This window comes from Oncorhynchus masou, chromosome 2 (genome assembly GCF_036934945.1).
Source record: "Oncorhynchus masou masou isolate Uvic2021 chromosome 2, UVic_Omas_1.1, whole genome shotgun sequence".
NCBI classification, from domain to species: domain Eukaryota; kingdom Metazoa; phylum Chordata; class Actinopteri; order Salmoniformes; family Salmonidae; genus Oncorhynchus; species Oncorhynchus masou.
In genome coordinates, this window is record NC_088213.1 from 16,327,566 (window position 1) to 16,349,444 (window position 21,879).

Here is a 21,879-nt window from a genome sequence, read left to right on the forward strand (position 1 = left end):
CAACTAAATTGGATGTTCTGAGTTCATGGTTCGGGCCCCTTAGTTCCAGTGAAGGGAAATTGTAATGCTACAGCATACAATGACGTTCTAGAAGGTTCTGTGCTTTGAACTTTGTGGCAACAGTTTGGGGAAGAGCCTTTCCTGTTTCAGCATGACAATGCCCAAGTGCACAAAGCGAGCTCCCTACAGAAATGGTTTGTCAAGATCGGTGTGGAAGAACTTGACTGGCCTGCACAGAGCCCTGACCTCAACCCCATCGAACACCTTTGGGATGAATTGAAACGCCGACTGCGAGCCAGGCCTAATCGCCAAACATCAGTGCCTGACCTCATTAATGCTTGTGGCATGGAAGCAAGTCCCAACATCTAGTGGAAAGCCTTCCCAGAAGAGTGGAGGATGTTGTAGCGGCAAAGGGGGGACCAACTCCATATTAATGTCCATGATTTTGGAATGAGATTTTCAACGAGAAGGTGTCCACACACGTTTTGGTTATGTAGTGTACTTCTGCCAGGTAAGCCGACTCTGCAGTATTTCTGTCAACCCACAAGATGGTTACCACATCAACTGGCTACATACTGAGTGATAGACCAAAGCACGCATGACACAGACAGACATAATGCTGGAAATTCATTGACAGATACTGTGCTAGGTTTGGCTTTTTAAGACAATAGTGGCTAACCAGGGATGGGATAATGTCAATGTTGCGTTGATTAGATAGTAATGTGACCGTCCTACAAGACAAACTTCAAATGTCACTCACAACAAAGGGAACTAACAAAGAAAATCACTTTGACAACCAAAATAAAACCAAAAGGGGTTCAAAGGAAGTTCAAATCAAATGCTATTGGTCACATACACATGGTTAGCAGATGTTAATGCGAGTGTAGTGAACTGCTTGTGCTTCTAGTTCCGACAGTGCAGTAAGATCTAACAAGTAATCTCACAATTCCCCAACAACTACCTAATACACACAAATCTAAAGGGATGGGGGCTCCCGGGTGGTGCACTGGTCTAAGGCTGTGGCACTAGAGATTCTAGGTTCAAGTCAAGGCTCTGTCGCAGCCAGCCACGACCGGCAGAGCCATGGGGCTGCGCACAATTGGCCCAGCATCTTCCAGGTTAGGGGAGGGTATGGTCAGCAGGGATGTCCTTGTCCCATCACGCACTAGCGACTCCTGTGGCGGGCCGGACACAGTGCAGGCTGACATGGTCGCCAGGTGTGCGGTGTTTCCTCTGACACATTGGTGCGGCTGGCTTCCGGGTTAAGTGGGCATTGTGTCAAGAAGCAGTGTGGCTTGGTTGGGTTGTGTTTCGGAGGACACGAAGCTCTCAACCTTCGCCTCTCCAGAGTCCATAAAGGAGCTGCAAGCAATGAGGCAATACTGAAACTACCAATTGGATACCAAGAAATTGGGGAGAAAAAGGGGTATGAAAACAAAACAAAAACAAATCTAAAGGGATGGCATAAGAATATGTACATATAGGGGTAGCAGGGTAGCCTAGTGGTTAGTGTTGGACTAGTAACCAGAAGGTTGCAAGTTCAAACTCCCGAGCTGACAAGGTACAAATCTGTCGTTCTGCTCCTGAACAGGCAGTTAACCCACTGTTACTAGGCCGTCATTGAAGATAAGAATTTGTTCTTAACTGACTTGCCTAGTGTCCTGGAGGGCAGGTAGTTTGCCCCCGGTGATGCGTTGTGCAGACCCACCCTCAGGAGAGGCTTGCGGTTGAGGGCGGTGCAGTTGCTGTGCCAGGCAGTGATACAGCCCAACAGGATGCTCTCAATTGTGCAGCTGTAAAAGTTTGTCAGGGTTTTAGGTGACAAGCCAAATTTCTTCAGCCTCCTGACTTTGAAGAGGCACTGTCATGCCTTCTTCACCACACTGTGTGGATGGACGATTTCAGTTTGTCTGTGATGTGTACACCCAGGAACTTAAAACTTTCCACCTTCTCCACTGCTGTCCCTTCGATGTGGATAGGGGGGTGCTCCCTCTGCCGTTTCCTGAAGTCAACTATCATCTCCTTTGTTTTGTTGACGTTGAGTGAGAGGTTGTTATCCTGTGCACTCATCTCCACCCTGTAGGCTGTCTCGTCGTTGTTGGTAATCAAGCCCACTACTGTTGTGTTGTCTGCAAACTTGATGATTGAGTTGGAGAGATATACCTGCTGGAGCACGTGCTACAGGTGGGTGCTGCTATGGTGACCAGCGAGCTGAATAACTACACTGTTTATATTCGGCCATATTCCCAGTCCTCTTTCCACGGTTAAGTAAACGCTTTCAGTTTTGCGCGAAAGCCGGCATCCATCCATGGTTTTTGGTAGTCACAGTGGGTACAACATCTCCAATGCACTTCCTTATAAACTCACTCACCGAGTCAGCGTATAGATCGATGTAATTCTCTGAGGCTGCCTGGAACAATTCCCAGTCCACGTGATCAAAACTATCTTGAAGCGTGGATTCCGATTGGTCAGACCAGTGTTGAATGGTTCTAGTCAAGGGTACATCCTGTTTGAGTTTCTACCTATAGGACGGTAGAAGCAAGATGTAGTCGTGGTCGGATTTGCCGAAGGGGGAGCACCTTGTATGCATAGCAGAAGTCAGAGTAGCAATGGTTCAGTGTATTGCCCGTGCGGGTGCTGCAATCAATATGCTGATAGAATTTAGGTAGCCCTTAGGTTCTGAAAGACACCCATGTTTGTGTCCACTAAAAAATGGCAAAGCCACGAGTAAGGGGTTAAGGCTATCGACTCTGTCAATCACCACATTCTTATCGGCAGACTCGACAGCCTTGGTTTCTCAAATGACTGCCACGCCTGGTTCACCAACTACTTCTCAGACAGAGTTCAGTGTGTCAAATCGGAGGGCCTGTTGTCCGGACCTCAGGCATTCTCTATGGGGGTGCAACAGGGTTCAATTCTCGAACCGACTCTTTTCTCTCTATACATCAATGATGTCGCTCTTGCTGCTGGTGATTCTCTGATCCACCTCTACGCAGACGACACCATTCTGTATACTTCTGGCCCTTCTTTGGACACTGTGTTAACTCACCTGACGAGCTTCAATGCCATACAACTTTCCTTCCGTTCCCTCCAACTGCTCTTAAATGCAAGTAAATCTAAATGCATGCTCTTCTGGATGGTTCTGACCTGGAATATGTGGACTACTCCAAATACCTAGATGTCTGGTGAGACTGTAAACTCTCCTTCCAGACTCACATTAAGCATCTCCAATCCAAAATTAAATCTAGTATCGGCTTCTTATTTCGCAAAAGAAAGCATCCTTCACTCATGATGCCAAAAATACCCTCGTAAAACTGACTATCCTACCGATCCTTGACTTCGGCGATGTAATTTACAAAATAGCATCCAACACTCTACACAGCTAATTGGATGCAGTCTATCACAGTGCCATCCAAAGCCCCATATACTACCCACCACTGCGACCTGTATGCTCTCGTTGGCTGGCCCTTGCTTCATATTCGTCACCAAATCCACTGGCTCCAGGTCATCTATAAGTCTTTGCTAGGTAAAGCCCCACCTTATCTCAGCTCACTAGTCAACATAGCAGCACCCACCCGTAGCACGCGCTCCAGCAGGTATATTTCACTGGTCATCTCCAAAGCCAATTCCTCATTTGGCAGCCTTTCCTTCCAGTTCTTTGCTGCCAATGACTGGAAAGAATTGCAAAAATCACTGAAGCTGAAGACTCACATCTCCCTCACTAACTTTAAGCACCAGCTGTCAGAGCAGTTTACAGATTATTGTAACTGTAAATAGCCCATCTGTAAATAGCCCATCCAACTACCTCATCCCCATATTGTTCTTCTTTTTTTTCTCCTTTGCACCCCAGTATCTCTACATGCACACTCATCTTCTGCATCTATCACTCCAGTGTTTAATTGCTAAATTGTAATTACTTCGCCACTACTTATTGCTTTAACTCACTAATCTTACCTCATTTGCACACAGTGTATATATACTTTTCTATTGTGTTATTGACTGTACGTTTGTTTATTCCATGTGTAACTCTGTGTTGTTGTTTGTGTCGCACTGCTTTGCCATATCTTGGCCAGGTTGCAGTTGTAAATGCAAACTTGTTCTCAACTGGCCTACCTGGTTAAATAAAGGGGAAATAAAAACAACAACAAAAATAATTGCCTTTACTGTCATTCAGAATAGTGATTGAATAGTCAATAATAAAAAAAGACAACCATGTGGATGCCCACTGAAAGTTGGCAAAGCCACTAGTATGCAGTGGTGGAAAAAATACCCAATTGTCATACTTGAGTAAAAGTAAAGATACCTTAATAGAAAGTTACTCAAGTAAAAGTGAATGTCATCCAGTAAAATACTACTTGAGAAAAAGTCTAAAAGTATTTGGTTTTAAACATACTTAAGTATTAAAAGTAAATATAATTGCTAAAATGTATTTAAGTATCAAAAGTAAACGTACAAGTATAAATCATTTAAAATTCCTTATATAAAGCAAACCAGTTGGCACAATGGTCTTGTCCTGTTCTGCTAAGCATTCAAAATGTAACAAATACTTTTGGGGGTCAGGGAAAATGTATGGAGTAAAAAGGTACATCATTTTCTTAAGGAATGTAAGAATGTAGTGTAAAAGATGTCAAAAATATACAGATACTCAACAACAACAAAAACTACTTAAGTAGTACTTTCAAGTATTTTTACTTAAGTACTTTACACCACTGCTAGTAAGGGGTTCTGAAAGGTGACCACTGAAAGTTGAAAGTTGGCAACGCCACTAGTAAACGGTTCTAAAAGATACCCACCATGGGCGGCCCACTAGGTTTTCCCTCAGACTAAAAGACATCCACCATGGACGACCCACTAGGTTTTCCCTCAGACTAAAAGACACCCACCATGGACGGCCCACTAGGTTTTCCCTCAGACTAAAAGACACCCACCATGGACGGCCCACTAGGTTTTCCCTCAGACTAAAAGACACCCACCATGGACGGCCCACTAGGTTTTCCCTCAGACTAAAAGACATCCACCATGGACGGCCCACTAGGTTTTCCCTCAGACTAAAAGACACCCACCATGGACGGCCCACTAGGTTTTCCCTCAGACTAAAAGACACCCACCATGGACCCACTAGGTTTTCCCTCAGACTAAAAGACACCCACCATGGACGGCCCACTAGGTTTTCCCTCAGACTAAAAGACCCTCACCATGGAAGCCCACTAGGTTAACCACATCTCTCAAGCTTCACTGGAGCGCTGGGCCCGGCCACTCTTAAATATTACCTGGGCTTGCACAAGTGAAACACCTTCCGACTATCAAGATGGACAAACCAGCACAGGTGTAACACATACTTACTAACGAGGTGACCCCAATCAGGGGGTCCCCAAGTGCTAAATATAAATGGAAAAACCAAAACCTGTAACAGTACAGTAGCTGAATGTGAAAATTGCATGTACTTTCAGAATTGTTCGGCAAGCTACTCATAGGTGGGCTGTGAGCTACTGGTAGCTTACCATCAACCTGTTGGAGACCCCTGCCATAGAGAAGGGCTCCTGGCAACTAATCTAATAAGCCTTTGTTTAACATTACAAATAGGTGATCAATTACACAATGTTGAACATTGGGCTCTCTGGGAAGACATTCGAGTACAATGTGAAATACAATAGAGAATGAGTACAAGAAGTTGCTATTTTTGTGGAAAAAGAACAACAATATCTTTGCTAATTTCACTGTCACTGTCGTGTTAGTAGCTGGAACAAGCATATTTGTTTTCAGGCCAGATGAAACCCCAAATTCTGGCCTCCACTTTCACAGATGCCTCGTGTCTGATTGGATCATTCAAATCTACTGAAAGCATTGACAACCGCAGCATTAAAAATAATAGCCGACAGCATTATGTTGCAGTGTATGAATGATGTTACCATGGTAACTCCGCAGCACTCTGTATGCTGTAACTCTCTAAATGTTGATCTCCAGAGTCTAGATTTGAGTTTAGGTTGTGTAATCTGTTATTGAATCACGGTAGAAATAACTAAGTGGACTTCAGGAATCATATTGGAATGGGGGCAAACATGACAAAGTCAAAGCACAAAGTGTTACGTCTGACTATCAAGTCATGTCACAGTGAGTTTGACCATTTTATACAGAGTTAGAAGTGAAACACTGGCCATGATATCTCTTCACCGTGGGATAAATAACACTGGCCGTGGTATCTCTTCACCGTGGGATAAATAACACTGGCCGTGGTATCTCTTCACCGTGGGATAAATAACACTGGCCGTGGTATCTCTTCACCGTGGGATAAATAACACTGGCCGTGGTATCTCTTCACCGTGGGATAAATAACACTGGCCGTGGTATCTCTTCACCGTGGGATAAATAACACTGGCCGTGGTATCTCTTCACCGTGGGATAAATAACACTGGCCGTGGTATCTCTTCACCGTGGGATAAATAACACTGGCCGTGGTATCTCTTCACCGTGGGATAAATAACACTGGCCGTGGTATCTCTTCACCGTGGGATAAATAACACTGGCCGTGGTATCTCTTCACCGTGGGATAAATAATTACATGATAAATAACGCAGACTGAACAGAATTTGAGACAGTGGCTGTCAAGATTTTCCTGTGACAAATGATTTTTCCCAAAGAACTGTCATTTGTCATTCACAGTGACAGCACAGAACAAAACGTTGTGGCTCCAAACAATTCATCTTTGTTTTTACTGTCAATGTATTGCTGCTGATTCAAATCATTGCTATTCGAATCAGCTCTAGTCAGAGGATTGAAGATCACTTCAGGCAAACTGGGAAACAAGCAAGCAATATTTGATTGAACAATATAAATCTTCTTCCGCTTTTCCCCAAAACTGACATCAAAGCGGGTTCTCATGGGACTAACTGATACACTGACAATTCTGAATAAAGCCCACTGATATAACACATTATTCTGTAAGCAGTTACTAAGGCATATGCCATCAACAAGCCAAAAGGAATACTCAATTAGTCATGAATAATTGTGATAAGTTGCATGTATTCGAATATGATCACAGCCACATTTTCAATCCAGTACATTGTCTTTCACCATCAAAAGGTCATGGATATTATTTTTGTGGGTATTTGGCGTATGGACTACGTTTGTGAAGCTAATTAATTTGTCTTCCATCTTATGCAAGTACAGAAAGTAGATCCACATCTAGTTCATGGGTTGTCAGCAGAAACAGGAGCAAAGTAAATGATTCAAGCTCAGACAAGCAAGACTTTAATAAACATCCTTGTCTAAGTGGAATGCAAATGTGTTTTCTCTGTACAACGTGTTGCCAAGGTTTATAAAAATATTTTACCAGTTGTCCCCAAACCCCATGGTAAATGTGTCTAATCAACCAGACACCTTACCTCCCTTGTGATATCTGAAACATGACAGTCTGAGTGCCACTTCAAGTCAGACACACGGGTAAAGTGGTCAAATGGGACATATAAAGCCCATCCACGCCAGACCCTCCATCCCCACCTCCAACATGAGGCCCTGGAGACAAACACCTGAAGAACGCTATGGAATCCAGTTCCACAGGGAACGCTCCTCATCTCCAATATCTATCAACGCTCAGCAAACACCATGGTTACGGGTTTTCCCTTTGAACACTCTTTTTGACACATCCTTCGCCCTTCCCTCAAGTCATTGACTTTTCTGTGTGTCACTGGAAGCTTGTTACAATGAACTGGAGTGTCCATTTGAGAGGACTTAACAACCGAGCTGCCACTTCCCTGATCCTGTGTTTGGACAGGCTGACACACTTAGGTGATGAATGAGCTTTGTGCAAGACGGGTAAAGAGTGTGAGCAGACACAGTTGACACTAATGGAAAGGTAAAGCTGGGATCTGGGGAGTCGGCTCAACAGCTGTTCTCTCCACAGGGTTTTACTTAGACAAGGTGCAAATATTTGTTTTGAAAGGTATTTGTCTCTGAAAGGCATTCCAAAACCTTTCCTCTGGAGACGGAGACAGGAACATTGAATTTTGAGTGGCACATGTCCCAAAACAAAAGCATTTTGGCTGAGATTGTCATGGGGCCTTGTGACGGGCTAAATGATTTGGAAATCATCTGTTTCCATTGTGTCCTCACAGTGAGATAGAGATGCAAGGGAATTTTATAGCTAAATGTTCAAAAATAACATTGTAGATTGTTAAGTTGTTTCAGTGCTGCGCTGCGTGTGACCGTCATTCAGTTATGAACACATGATCAATCATTTCTCACTTGTTGATTATAGGTTTCCACTTACTGCAGAACATAACAACTACAAGTCATCACACATGGTGCACTTACCTCACACAGGTGGTCTCATTAGAGTTCATAACAAAAACATTGAACCATCAATGAGAAACCACCACACAAACACTAATTTGGTGTGAGGGAGAGAAGGTTTAGCATCAACTCATGAGAGAGGGAAAAAGAGAGAGAGAGAGAGAGACAGAGAGACAGAGGGAGAATGAAAGTAAGTTAAGCATCAACTCATGAGAGAGGGAAAAAGAGAGAGAGAGAGAGACAGAGAGACAGAGGGAGAATGAAAGTAAGTTAAGCATCAACTCATGAGAGAGAGAGAGAGAGAGAGAGGCTATTAGTAGACTCCAGCAGTGCCAGTGAGAGAAGAGGTCAACGTGACATCAGTGCCAGTACTCATCTCCCTGTCCACTGTCTGTGGTCCAACAGACAGACAGAAGCTGTCCCACTACCACCCCTACTCTGGTGGGCACCATGCCAGGCTAGGGGGGCTTCAGATCCCCACAGTGGGACAAAGCCCTTTATCTGCCCCCCTGGTATAGCCTCCACCACCTGGCCTGGTGTGGGCGTTTCCCGGTAGAAAACTGATTGTCTAGCCCATCCTCCTCTAGGCCGCTGATTAGCTAGCTCATCCTCCCCTATGCCACTGATTGGCTAGCTCATCCTCCTCAGGGAGATGACAACGTGTTTTATGAGAAAATAGCCAGCGTTTTTGAAACCGTCGGTTTGAGATGGGTTTTTCTAAGTGCTTTTTCTCCAATTTATGCTTCTGCCAGAAATAAGAGGACAGGACGAGTCAACAACATTATGTAGATATGAGTTAACAGATAGTGAGACTTTCACTGGGCAGTCAGCTACATTAAAGTCTAAAAACAGGCATTGAGATTGTTGCTCAGTTGTTGTGATGCCTTTGTACGGGTGTAGCTGTGGATTAATTTACTGTACATGGGGGAATTTGTAATGACAGGCAGGATAGAATACGGCACCACCATTCGAAAGACGAAATGGCTTCGACCCGAAAGAAAAACCCTTCTCTTTTGTAGCCATAACACAAAGGAATTCTTGCTGGATGAGAATTGTACAGATTCAAAGTGGATTCTCTCAAGGTCAACAACAAACAATTTTTGGAAACTGTACCCTTCGTTTTGCACAGGTTGGCACAGCAGGGTTAGAGTCTTTGAAATAACACAGCCTTTGAAATAAGAGACATTTATTTTAATTACTGTAGCTCAGTGTAAACACCTACACTGCCTGAACAACCAAACCCTTTTTGGGAATAATTAATTATAATCAAAAGTGAACATCATCTTAGATCTCCATGAAACTAGAACCATAGAGCCGATCATGCAAAATAGAGTTTAATTGAAAAGAGATGTCCCGGTTTGATTAAAGAATAATAAAACAAAATAAATGTGTGTAAGTGAACATTTTGTCTGTTTACGTGTGGTTTTTCCTGGATAACATCTCTCAAGTGGAAGGTATTTTAGATAAACAAACCATGCAATGCTTGTTAAACGACAGTTCGGAGTATTTGGCACATGCTGTGTGTGTGTGTGTGTGTGTGTGTGTGTGTGTGTGTGTGTGTGTGTGTGTGTGTGTGTGTGTGTGTGTGTGTGTGTGTGTGTGTGTGTGTGTGCGTGATGCACGAGTATGTGACCCTACCTGTATCCACACTGGCTCTAGGGTTGGTCCAGGGGAGGTCAAGTTCTCCAGTTGGCCTGTCCTCTCATAGGTGAACACCGTCCCCGCTGCCTTGTATTCCCCATTCCATTGGATAGTCCAACCGCCGTTCAGGAAGTACTTTCCGGGGTCGTCACTCCGGAGAGCCAAGAAATTCCCAGCCTCAGCCACCTCCTCGATACGAATTTCCCGAGCCCCCTCTGGAATCAGCCCAATGTCCACATACCCTGGGACACAGACAGGGGGGTCCAGAGGGGCTGTTCAACTTCCAACTCTACTACCCTCGGTACACTTTACTTTACTTTTCAATTTGACCTAGTTTATTGTCTTGTAATCCACCCAGCTTGATACCTTCTTAATACCTCCACAAAAAAGGGACTGATGTCAGACTTGTGCTTTGAAGTCTATGGAAATATAATACTGTACCACCAAACATTTGGTTGATTATGAGACAGAAACTTGAGATGCAGTACATGACCTAGTTCACATTCAAACTGACAGCTCAAACCAAGCTACAGGACACTGACAACAATACCCAGTGTACAGTACACTGTCTATCACTTTAAAAACCTGTTCCAGGGTCAGTCTGGTTTTTTATCTCATAATGGTTAAGGTTCCGATTGAGGTGAGGAGAGCTGATCCTATATCAGTAGACGTTCTCCAGAGATTCTTTTTTTAATACTTTCACTGTTGAAAAGGTGGTATCTCAAGTATAAATACAGTAAAGTACACACCAAAGGGTAAAATGTGCCATGTCATGACATACAGAACCTTGACCACCTATTGGGATGTGCCTTTTGTTAAGTAAATCAGGAGTTAAATGAGGTGAAAAAGGAGACTGGAGGGCCACATTAAGTGCAGAGAGTAGCATGAGTGTCATACCAAGCCCTTCGCTCTCCTCAAAGGTCTTCTTCACAGTCTCACAAGTAGACCCGTTGCCATGGCAAATCCCACAGCGATCCTCCACCGCGTTGGAGTCAATCTCATAGTCACACCCCACATTCTGAAAAGATCAAAACAAAGCAAGAACCTGCCGTTTCATACTATATATACTATATTCATACTATATAACGATTTAACTGACAGCAGAGAAGAATGACAGGCCTTCAGCAGAGAATAAAGGATAACCTAAAATGGATGCCACACATTACAGTGTATGGTGTCCATTTTAGGACATCTGTACGTCTTTGGGTTCAATCTTTAGGGTTCACCGGAATCATATTAAGATAATTTGAGGACAAAATAATGTACTCGCACTGAAACAAAAGTATCCATCAATACGTCCACTTTGCAGCAAAACATTCACAATTGGTATTTTTCTCTAAAATAATCATAGTGAGTACTATAATAATGTCGTGAAAATAATGTGTACAAAATTTATCAAAGAAACTTTCTATATTCAAATTCACAGTTCTGCTAGATAATCATCTCCCCATTTATTCTGTAGTCACTGAGATATTGAAAAATGAGTTGTCTGAGGTGATGCAGAAAATTAACAACAAACAAAGAAAAAAATGCTAAGGTAGCAATAAGCACAAGGCAGGACAATCTCCTGTAGTGTGATAGGACTGAGGAATTAGCATTTGATAACTGGGGTTACCACAACCACATGTATCCCCACTACATCTAGTAACCAAATTATCCATCTACTATACCCATGTTATTTGGAAAGAATATGGACAAAATGAAAACTTATCAGAGAAACGTTCTATATTCAAATTCTCAGTTGGATCCTAACATCAATATTTGACTGGCTTATAAACAGACTAAATATTTAAGTGCTTTCAGCCAAAACCAATTAAACAAAGCCAGCATTTAAAAAGAACGCCTCAACTGGGGTTACCACAACAAAATGTGATCCTCGCCCCATGAAGTCATCCAAATTCGTTGCTCGTCCAATAAGAGCTAAGAGCACAGTCTGAAAGTTTGGATGAAGATATCGGACAAGAGTGAGACTATGTTGGGAGATAATGACTTTATCCATCAATACGTCCACCTTGCAAGTAAAGTATTAATGTGTCTTTTCCCCAAAAATAAACATAGTATGTACTATAATAATGTTGTGTGAAAAAAATGGAGATCATGAAAAATGAGTGTTGTCTGAAGTGATGCAGAAAACTAATGTCACCTGTCTGACACGCAAAAATGAAAAGTGAGGGAAACTTTTGAGCACAAGGCTCTACAATCTCCTGTAGAGTGACAGGACTCAGGAATGAGCATTTGTCATCAGAGAAATAGTTCACCTTAAAAACAATGTTTGACAAACATTTCCATAGCTCCAACGTGATCTACGTGTCATTTGTTGTGTATCATAGGAGGTTAGTGGTACCTTAATTGGGGAGGACGGGCTTGTGGTAATGGCTGGAGCGGAATTGGTGGAATGGTATCAAATACACCAAACGCATGGTTTCCATGTGTTTGATGCCATTCCATTCGCTCCGTTCCAGACGTTATTATGAGCCGTCCTCCGCTCAGCAGCCTCCACTGTGTATACTGTGGAACATAAGAGGTTCCAATAGCTCAGGGTGTCAAACTCATTCCATGGAGGGCCTAGTGTCTGTGGGTTTTTGGTTTTTCCTTTCAATTCGGAACTAGACAAACAGCTGAGGGGAGTTCTTTACTAATCAGTGACCTTAATATTAATATCAATAAAGTACAAGGGAGGAGCGAAAACCCACAGATACTCTGCCCTCTGTGGAATGAGTTTGACGAATGTGCAATTGCTCATTGTTTCAGTAGCTTCGATGAAACTGAGCCCTGCTGATTTATCCTGATGCATATAGCCTAGATCTATACAACAGATGGTGTGGACGGAGCTAAACTTCAGATGACTTGGTGGAACAAACTCCCTCACGACGCCAGGACAGCGGAGTCAATCACCACCTTCCGGAGACACCTGAAACCCCACCTCTTTAAGGAATACCTAGGATAGGATAAAGTAATCCTTCTCACCCCCCCCCCCTTAAATGATTTAGATGCACTATTGTAAAGTGGCTGTTCCACTGGATGTCATAAGGTGAATTCACCAATTTGTAAGTCGCTCTGGATAAGAGCGTCTGCCAAATGACTTAAATATGAAAACATCTGACAAACTTTGTTTTAGTGTGAACTATCCCTCTGGAGTGATGACTCACAAATGAAACTATCCCTTTAACTTGAGGTGATCCTTCCCTTTAACCTCAGTTGCATTGTGAACTCTAAATCCCTCATCTTCCAGTCCTTAGATAATGAGCACGTTCCTCTGCTCAGGTGTTGCTGATGCATGCCAGGTCTTACGATACCTTGATAGGTATTTTACGTATCAGTTAACCACATCACATGTTAAAGCAATTTAGTGTCCAACGGCACAGTCGATGACATGGCACGCAATCATTGGTTGATGTACGCAACGTCTAAGCAGGGGAACATGACCCATGTCTTGGACATGAGTGGAAACCATGGAAACCAAAGACCAGGGTCACAATGTTGGTCTTGTTTGAAGATGTAAATGAAACAAGATAAAAGGCTAAAAGCATAGATTCTAACATTAATATTTGACTGGCTTATAAACAGTCTAAATATTTAACTGCTTTCAGCCAAAACCAATTAAACAAAGCCAGCTTTTAAACAGAATAGCTCAACTGGGGTCATGACAACAAAATGTGTCCCCACTACAGTACATCAATTCACCAAATGATGCATCTCGGGTAGTGTATCATTATTTTCTTGGTCCAATCAGACCTTAGAGCACAGTCTGACATTTTGGGATGAAGATATTGGACAACAGTGAGACTGTACTGTGCGAGATAATGACTTACTCGAACAGCACACTCATTTTTCATACAGAATGTAAAGCGTTCAACATTTTGCCGAAAAAACAAGCAGCAGCCTGACTAAACAAAGTGCATATCAAATGACATCCCTAAGCACAATGTTGAGACCAGGAGAAGTGCGTCAACAAGGGGAGCTTAAAAAAATTAAGTTAACTCGGCTTAGACTTTAGGAGGGAATAACAATTTTAGTAGAGAATGAGAGAGAGTGAGAGAGAGAGCAAGGAGCGAGAGGTATGAGGGAGTGAGAGAGACAGAGAGAAGAGAGATTTCTGGGGACAAGGTTACCGCTACCTTGCAGATGCCGTTAACACACATGTCTCGGCTCAAGCTGCCCTCATAGCACTGGGTCCCGTCAATGACGGCGTCCAGCATCTTCTCTGAGAAGTACTCGTTCAGAGGGCGGCAGTGTAGCTCGCAGGGGTTCACTGGCAAACACAAACAGGTTAGGTGTCACCTTACTTTAGCGACAAGGTATCACTTTGCTTTAGGCCTGTATCTGGCATTAAGACAACCAAAGCTGTCCTAAGCAAGACCATAACATGACCAAGCAGCATTATGCCATTTGTTACCATATGTAATCAGTTAGGTAACGGTTAGCTTGTCAGTTGGGTAACAGTTAGCTTGTCAGTTGGGTAACAGTTAGCTTGTCAGTTGGGTAACAGTTAGCTTGTCAGTTGGGTAACAGTTAGCTTGTCAGTTGGGTAACAGTTAGCTTGTCAGTTGGGTAACAGTTAGCTTGTCAGTTGGGTAACAGTTAGCTTGTCAGTTGGGTAACAGTTAGCTTGTCAGTTGGGTAACAGTTAGCCTGTCAGTTGGGTAACAGTTAGCCTGTCAGTTGGGTAACAGTTAGCCTGTCAGTTGGGTAACAGTTAGCCTGTCAGTTGGGTAACAGTTAGCTTGTCAGTTGGGTAACAGTTAGCTTGTCAGTTGGGTAACAGTTAGCTTGTCAGTTGGGTAACAGTTAGCTTGTCAGTTGGGTAACAGTTAGCTTGTCAGTTGGGTAACAGTTAGCTTGTCAGTTGGGTAACAGTTACCTTGTCAGTTGGGTAATAGTTAATTTGCAAATAAATTCATAAAAAATCCTACAATGTGATTTTCTGGATGTTTTTCCTCATTTTGTCTGTCATAGTTGAAGTGTACCTATGATGAAAATTACAGACCTCTCATCTTTTTAAGTGGGAGAACTTGCATAATTGGTGGCTGACAAACTACTTTTTTGCCCCACTGTATAGGACAGGTACTTCAAAACATACTTCCTTTTGATTTCATTTTTGTGACAAATTCAATGTTATAGACTGCCAGACCCCTTGACTTTTCCCACATTTTGTTACGTCACAGCCTTATTCTAAAATGGATTCAATAATTTTTTCCTTCATCAATCTACACACAATACCCCATAATGACAAAGAAAAAACAGTTTTTTACACATTTTTGCTAATTTACAACAACTAAAAACTTGTGACATCTTTATCGTTAATGTGATGCATGCTATTTATTGAATAATTAACTGTTTATAATTACGTGATTAAATTAATCCTGTAACCATTAACTCAGTATCCTGGGGCACCACGGGAAAAGTTTGTTTAATGAGTTACTGTTTCCCGAAATCACTCAAAGATTATCAGAATATCGATTTCATAGCAGTCACTAACTCATTCATTTCCTCAGTCTCATTCTAAACGTCACAGAATTCGTAAATCTGCACAAACCCGGGTCTCACTAAATCATTCCATACTGCACAAATTGAGTTGATTACTTATTTACTAACAAGCTAAATGATAACATAAGATACACACACTAGACAAACAGTCTAGGTTATTGGTTAGAACTTAATACAATGGCAACTGGTCCCTAGCAGACCAACACAATATGACATGTGTTAAACAAGATGGAGATTTAAAGAAAAAGAAAGAGAGAGAAAGTGCACAAGATAAAAGCACACTTGGATACATTTGTAAACTATGCTTAGTTTAACCCTGACACCTTGCCCCGAATTGCCGCTCTTATGGGTCAGAATTATAATGCATGTATTTACGTGTTGAAGGACTCCGTTGGGTATCTCTTCGTGGGCCGAGTTCCGCTTAGTGGGATAGGTTTGGCCGACGCCTGATCTTTCGATGGCTGCGTCTCCTTCGTTATCAGGTGTAAGTCTCTGATTGTCCACACGATGTCATAATGCTCTTTCTCTTGGTTGTCTGTTTCCTTGCACTCGTTCTGTGAGAGTGGCCTTCTTAGGAGGCTAATCAGCCATTTAGACGCTCCCAGCTTGGGTAGGAGGGCCATGTAGACAACCGATGACTTGAAGAGAATAACCGCTTGGTCCTTCTTGAATTCACCTTCTTAGATACAGTACTCAATCGTAGCATTGATTGTTAAGAGGTTTCTTTTCCTCTTCCTCGTGTTGCGTTTTGGGGTCACAACTCGGGTCACGACTTGTCGTAGACCACAGGTTGCAGCGCGCAGTCAACTTAGTCAAGTATGTAAATTCTTAACTCACATGTTTTATACCACAGGGTAGAAAGAGGCGTCCCCGTCTTTATGACACGCTCTCTAGGTTCCTTGGGGTGTAGAAAGCCCCGTCTTTATGACACGCTCTCTAGGTTCCTTGGGGCGTAGAAAGCCCCATCTTTATGACAAGCTCTCTAGGTTCCTTGGGACGTAGAAAGCCCCGTCTTTATGACACGCTCTCTAGGTTCCTTGGGGCGTAGAAAGCCCCGTCTTTATGACACGCTCGCAAGGTTCCTTGGGGCGTAGAAAGCCCCGTCTTTATGACACGCTCTCTAGGTTCCTTGGGGTGTAGCTAGTTACAAGGCAAGGTATTAGAACTTACTACGTTTAGACAACTAGAATTACAGTTCATGATTACAAAAACATTCTCTTTGGTATGGATGTTTTCTACACAACGCACAGTATGTAAACATGCATATATAATGAAAACTCTGAAAGTTAATGTTTTCGTTATAGCGTTGTCATTTAACTTAATGATGTCACAAAAATCAACATTCATTATCATATTCCATCTATCATTGTTACCACCATTTTGGTTGATGAAATATAATGTCCCAAAGTCCATTTATTTCATGTTACGGTTCTGAGGTAGATTCTCCATAAGGCCACACAGACATTCCAGTCCCAAACATTAAAGGAAAAAGGATTAGTCAGCTGCCTTAAGATCTACAATGGGAGTGAGGTATCATAAACACCCCCTCCCATCAATCCCTCTATCCCTCCCCCTCTGCGGGAGGCAGAGATATCCCTGTAGAACCATGATTCACTGTAACCTGATCCTCACAGGCCAGTCATGACAAAACTGAAATATTACGTTTACATCAGTATTCAGACCCTTTACTCAGTACTATATTGAAGCACCTTTGGCAGCGATTACAGCATCAAGTCTTCTTCGGTATGACGCTACCAGCTTGGCTTGGGGAGTTTCTTCCATTCTTCTCTGCAGATCCTCTCAAGCTCTGTCAGGTTGGATGGGGGAATGTTGCTGCACAGCTATTTCCACGTCTCTCCAGAGATGTTTGATCTGGTTCAAGACCGGGCTCTTGCTGGGTCACTCAAGGACATTCAGAGACTTGTTCCAAAGCCACTCATGCGTTGTCTTGACCTTGTGCTTAGGGTCATTGTCCTGTTGGAAAGTAAATCTTCGCCCCAGTCTGAGGTCCTGAGCGTTCTGGAGCAGATTTTCATCAAGGATCTCTCTGTACTTTGCTCCGTTCATATTTGCTCCGTTCATCTTTGCCTCGATTCCAACTAGTCTCCCAGTCCTTGCCACTGAAAAACATCCCCACAGCATGATGCTGCCACCACCATGCTTCACCGTAGGGATGGTGCCAGGTTTCCTCCAGATGTGATGTTTGGCATTCAGGCCAAAGAGTTCAATATTGGTTTCATCAGACCAGATAATCTTGTTTCTCATGGTAAGAGTCTAAGTGCCTTTTGGCAAACTCCAAGCGGGCTGTCATGTGTCTTTTACTGGGGAGTGGCTTCCGTCTGGCCACTCTACCATAAAGGCCTGATTGATGAAGTACTGCAGAGATGGTTGTCCTTCTGGAAGGTTCTTCCATCTCCACAGAGAAACTCTAGAGTTCTGTCAGAGTGACCATCGGGTTGTTCGTCACCTCCCTGACCAAGGTCCTTCTCCCCCGATTGCTCAGTTTGGCCAGGCAGCCAGACACTAGGAAGAGGATTGGTAGTTCCAAACATCTTCCATTTAATAATGATGGAGTCCACTGTGTTCTTGTGTACCTTCAATGCTACAGAAATGTTTTGGTTCCCTTCCCCAGGTCTGTTCCTCAACATAATCGTGTCTCTGAGCTCTACGGACAATTCCTTCCACCTCATGGCTTGGTCTTTGCTCTGACATGCACTGTCAACTGTGGGACCTTATATAGACAGGTGTGTGCCATTCCAAATCATGTCCAATCACTTGAATTTACCACAGGTGGACTCCAATCAAGTTGTAGAAACATCTCAAGGATGATCAATGGAAACAGGATGCACCTGAGCTCAGTTTCCAGTCTCATAGCAAAGGGTCTGAATAAGGTATCTGTTTTTTATTTTTAATAAATTAGTAAAAATGTCTACAAAACCTGTTTTCGCTTTGTCATTATGTGTAGATTGCTGAGAAAAAGCACAATATTTAATCAGTTTTAGAATAAAGCTGTAATGTAACAAAATGTGGAAAAGTCAAGGGGTCTGAATACTTTCCCGAAGGCACTGTAGGGTTCAAGTATTCCTCTTGTTGACATATTCGGTCCTGTATTTAACACATCCACTGTCAGAGCAATACCACTCTGCAGATTACTGACACTGCACAGACCTGTGTAACCTCAACTCAGGCTTAACGTTATCGTCACCCCCACGTTCATTTAGCTAGGGCTAATCTGGTCGGTGTCTCAACATTCTTCAGGCTGATAACATAGTAAATTACACTCTGGGAACACAAGGAGCTGCTGTGCGATACTGTATATAATGGTATAGAAGGGTTTCCAATGAGAACATTTCTATTTCGACAAGGAATCATGGTTTTCCAACCTTCTCTTCACGGTAGTAAACTGAGAAATGTTAACGTATTACATTGCTTACTTTAAGCCGTTTCCTCTTTCTAATCCTGATAAACACAGCACACACTGTACAGTTAAATATTACTAAGTGCTGTTGTAAAAGTATGCCTTATTGGCATGCCAAACAATAGTTGGTTTGCACACTTTTCATAGTTCCAGGTGAATAGATGAAAAAAGGATTTATACCAGAATGAGACACACTGTCCGTCTTGCTCCACATGTGTTTGTGCTCTACAATGGATCTCAAACCAACATTTCAGTCAATAGACAGAAATGTCATGGCGATAATGGAATTTGGAATGCGAATAGAATTTCTTCACAATGGTGTTTGGAAGGCAACAAATACGCAACTCACATCACCTGCTTTATTGACATGAAACAGGCCTTTGCTCGGATGTCGAACAATGAACGGTTTTGAAAAATGTTTATGAAGTGACAGTGTATTTTCCTCTTGTTTGCACTCTAAAGTGGACAAAACATACAGGCTAAAATCGAACATCTGGAAATGTATTCTGTGTTATTTAGTTACTTTGGGGTGTAAGAGTTTATGTTACAGTATTGAGCTAGAACAACGCACACTCACCTCTGTTGTTGACCTGCACCCATTTGTAGAACTTGCCCTTGTAAAGCATGGTGTTAAAGTGACTGCACTGGATAAGTCTGAAGGAGGGCTGGTTGGGGGCAGCGGGTGCTGTTACAGATCTTGTAGCGCCTTCGCTCCCCCACGCAGTACTTCCCTCCGTACTTGGGACTGGAGGAGAGGAGAGAGTAGAGTGGAGTGTCATCCTGTTAGTGGACAAACAGGCATGTCTTTAAACGGATGATAATAGCATTTTCAGGTGGCTGTAAGGCATGTGATAACCAGGGGGGCTCAACACGGGTGACTCACATTGACATAGATACAGTATCTTTTACAAGCCTGGCCATCCCACCAAAACAGGCTGAAATTTCAAGAAGTCTTTTCAAACAGATCTTACACTAAAAGGGCATTATCATCATTTTCATAATTTAAAAGTATTATTCCAACTCAGTGTGGAATTACATATAAAATCACAGGGAAATCTAGTTTTTGACTGCACTGGGCCTTTAAGTAAATCAGGTGATAAATGAGGTGACAATGAGACTACAGCGCGAACTTAAATGACAGATTCTATGTCATTCAATGGTTGTAATGTTGTAATGTTATTTTGAACATAATGTGCATTTCATGTTCATTGGTCATTGAAAATAAATGGATGACATCAGTGATGATGCGGTGAAGTCCTTACCAACACAACCAATGATAACCGCAATCAGAGATACTCTTATGAATGCTAATGCTTTTCAAGAGGTCCTCAAGTGAGTTCTCTCCTCTATTGTAAGGCATTGTAATGGAAATTGAACCATTTTCCTGTCTTGCTAAGCAAGCATTCAAAATGTAACCAGTACTTTTGGTTGTCATGGAGAATGTATGGAGTAAAAAGTACAATTTTCTTCAGGAATGTAGTGAAGTAAAAGTAAAAGTTGTAAAAATATAAATAGTAAAGTAAGGTACAGATACTCAAAAAAACTATTTCAGTAGTACTTTAAATTATTTTTACAGTACTTTTCACCACTGCCCAATGCCAGTCGTCCAGTAGCCCCAACAGCACAGTGCTGCCTTTTCTGCCACTTCTCTCTCTCCCGTGTCGGGAAACTATGAACTCCTACCACAATCCTATTGGATCCATCAATCAAAATGTCTGCCAGTGCTACTCGTCTCTGGTGGTTCCCGTTGAGCACAGAAACAGGTGGCAGTTCAGCCTGACTGGGGCCTAAATGTTCTTAGGTACACATTTCATCATAAACTGGGCGCACGTGAAAATCGATGCCAGTGTTTTGATTCATAAACGATGAACTTCATTTTATTTTGCATGTAGTGAAAATAAAAATAAACATGCTTACATGTGTGACTTATACAACATAAAGAATATAGACGTTTCATAAATTGAGTAGTGAACATACGCAGACCATTTGTATAAAAGCTAAATACATTTTATAAACGAGGCCCCTGATGGCTCATATACTGAATACCATGTCTTTGTCTAATGCAGTTAGCCAGGAAGCCCCTGATAGCTCATATACTGAATACCGTGTCTTTGTCTAACACAGTGAGCCAGGAGGCCCCTGATAGCTCATATACAGAATACCGTGTCTTTGTCTAACACAGTTAGCCAGGAGGCCCCTGATGGCTCACATACTGAACACAGTGTCTTTGTCTAACACAGTTAGCCAGGAGGCCCCTGATGGCTCACATACTGAACACAGTGTCTTTGTCTAACACAGTTAGCCAGGAGGCCCCTGATGGCTCACATACTGAATACCGTGTCTTTGTCTAACACAGTGAGCCAGGAGGCCCCTGATAGCTCATATACAGAATACCGTGTCTTTGTCTAACACAGTTAGCCAGGAGGCCCCTGATGGCTCACATACTGAGCACAGTGTCTTTGTCTAACACAGTGAGCCAGGAGGCCACTGTTGGCTCACATACTGAACACAGTGTCTTTGTCTAACACAGTTAGCCAGGAGGCCCGATGGCTCATATACTGAACTCGCTGTCTTTGTCTAACGCAGTGAGCCAGGAGGCCCGATGGCTCATATACTGAACACTGTGCCTTTGTCTAGAGCCAGGAGGCCCGATGGCTCATATACTGAACTCGCTGTCTTTGTCTAACACAGTTAGCCAGGAGGCCCCTGATGGCTCACATACTGAATACAGTGTCTTTGTCTAACACAGTGAGCAAGGAGGCCCCTGTTGGCTCACATACTGAGCAGAGTGTCTTTGTCTAGAGCCAGGAGGCCCGATGGCTCATATACTGAACATGGTGTCTTTGTCTAACACAGTGAGCCAGGAGGCCCCTGTTGGCTCACATACTGAACACGGTGTCTTTGTCTCACACAGTGAGCCAGGAGGCCCGATGGCTCATATACTGAACACTGTGCCTTTGTCTAGAGCCAGGAGGCCCGATGGCTCATATACTGAACACTGTGCCTTTGTCTAGAGCCAGGAGGCCCGATGGCTCATATACTGA

General features: G+C 42.9%; 1 protein-coding gene across 1 annotated transcript in view; it reads right to left on the reverse strand.

Moving 5' to 3' along the window:
- LOC135556025 (A disintegrin and metalloproteinase with thrombospondin motifs 7) overlaps positions 1-21,879 on the reverse strand; it is a 196,118-nt gene that overhangs the window by 71,900 nt on the left and 102,339 nt on the right. The window contains 5 exon segments of the mRNA XM_064988891.1: positions 9,928-10,172; positions 10,828-10,948; positions 14,049-14,182; positions 19,413-19,507; positions 19,509-19,580. Coding sequence (XP_064844963.1) covers positions 9,928-10,172; positions 10,828-10,948; positions 14,049-14,182; positions 19,413-19,507; positions 19,509-19,580 — 667 coding nt within the window.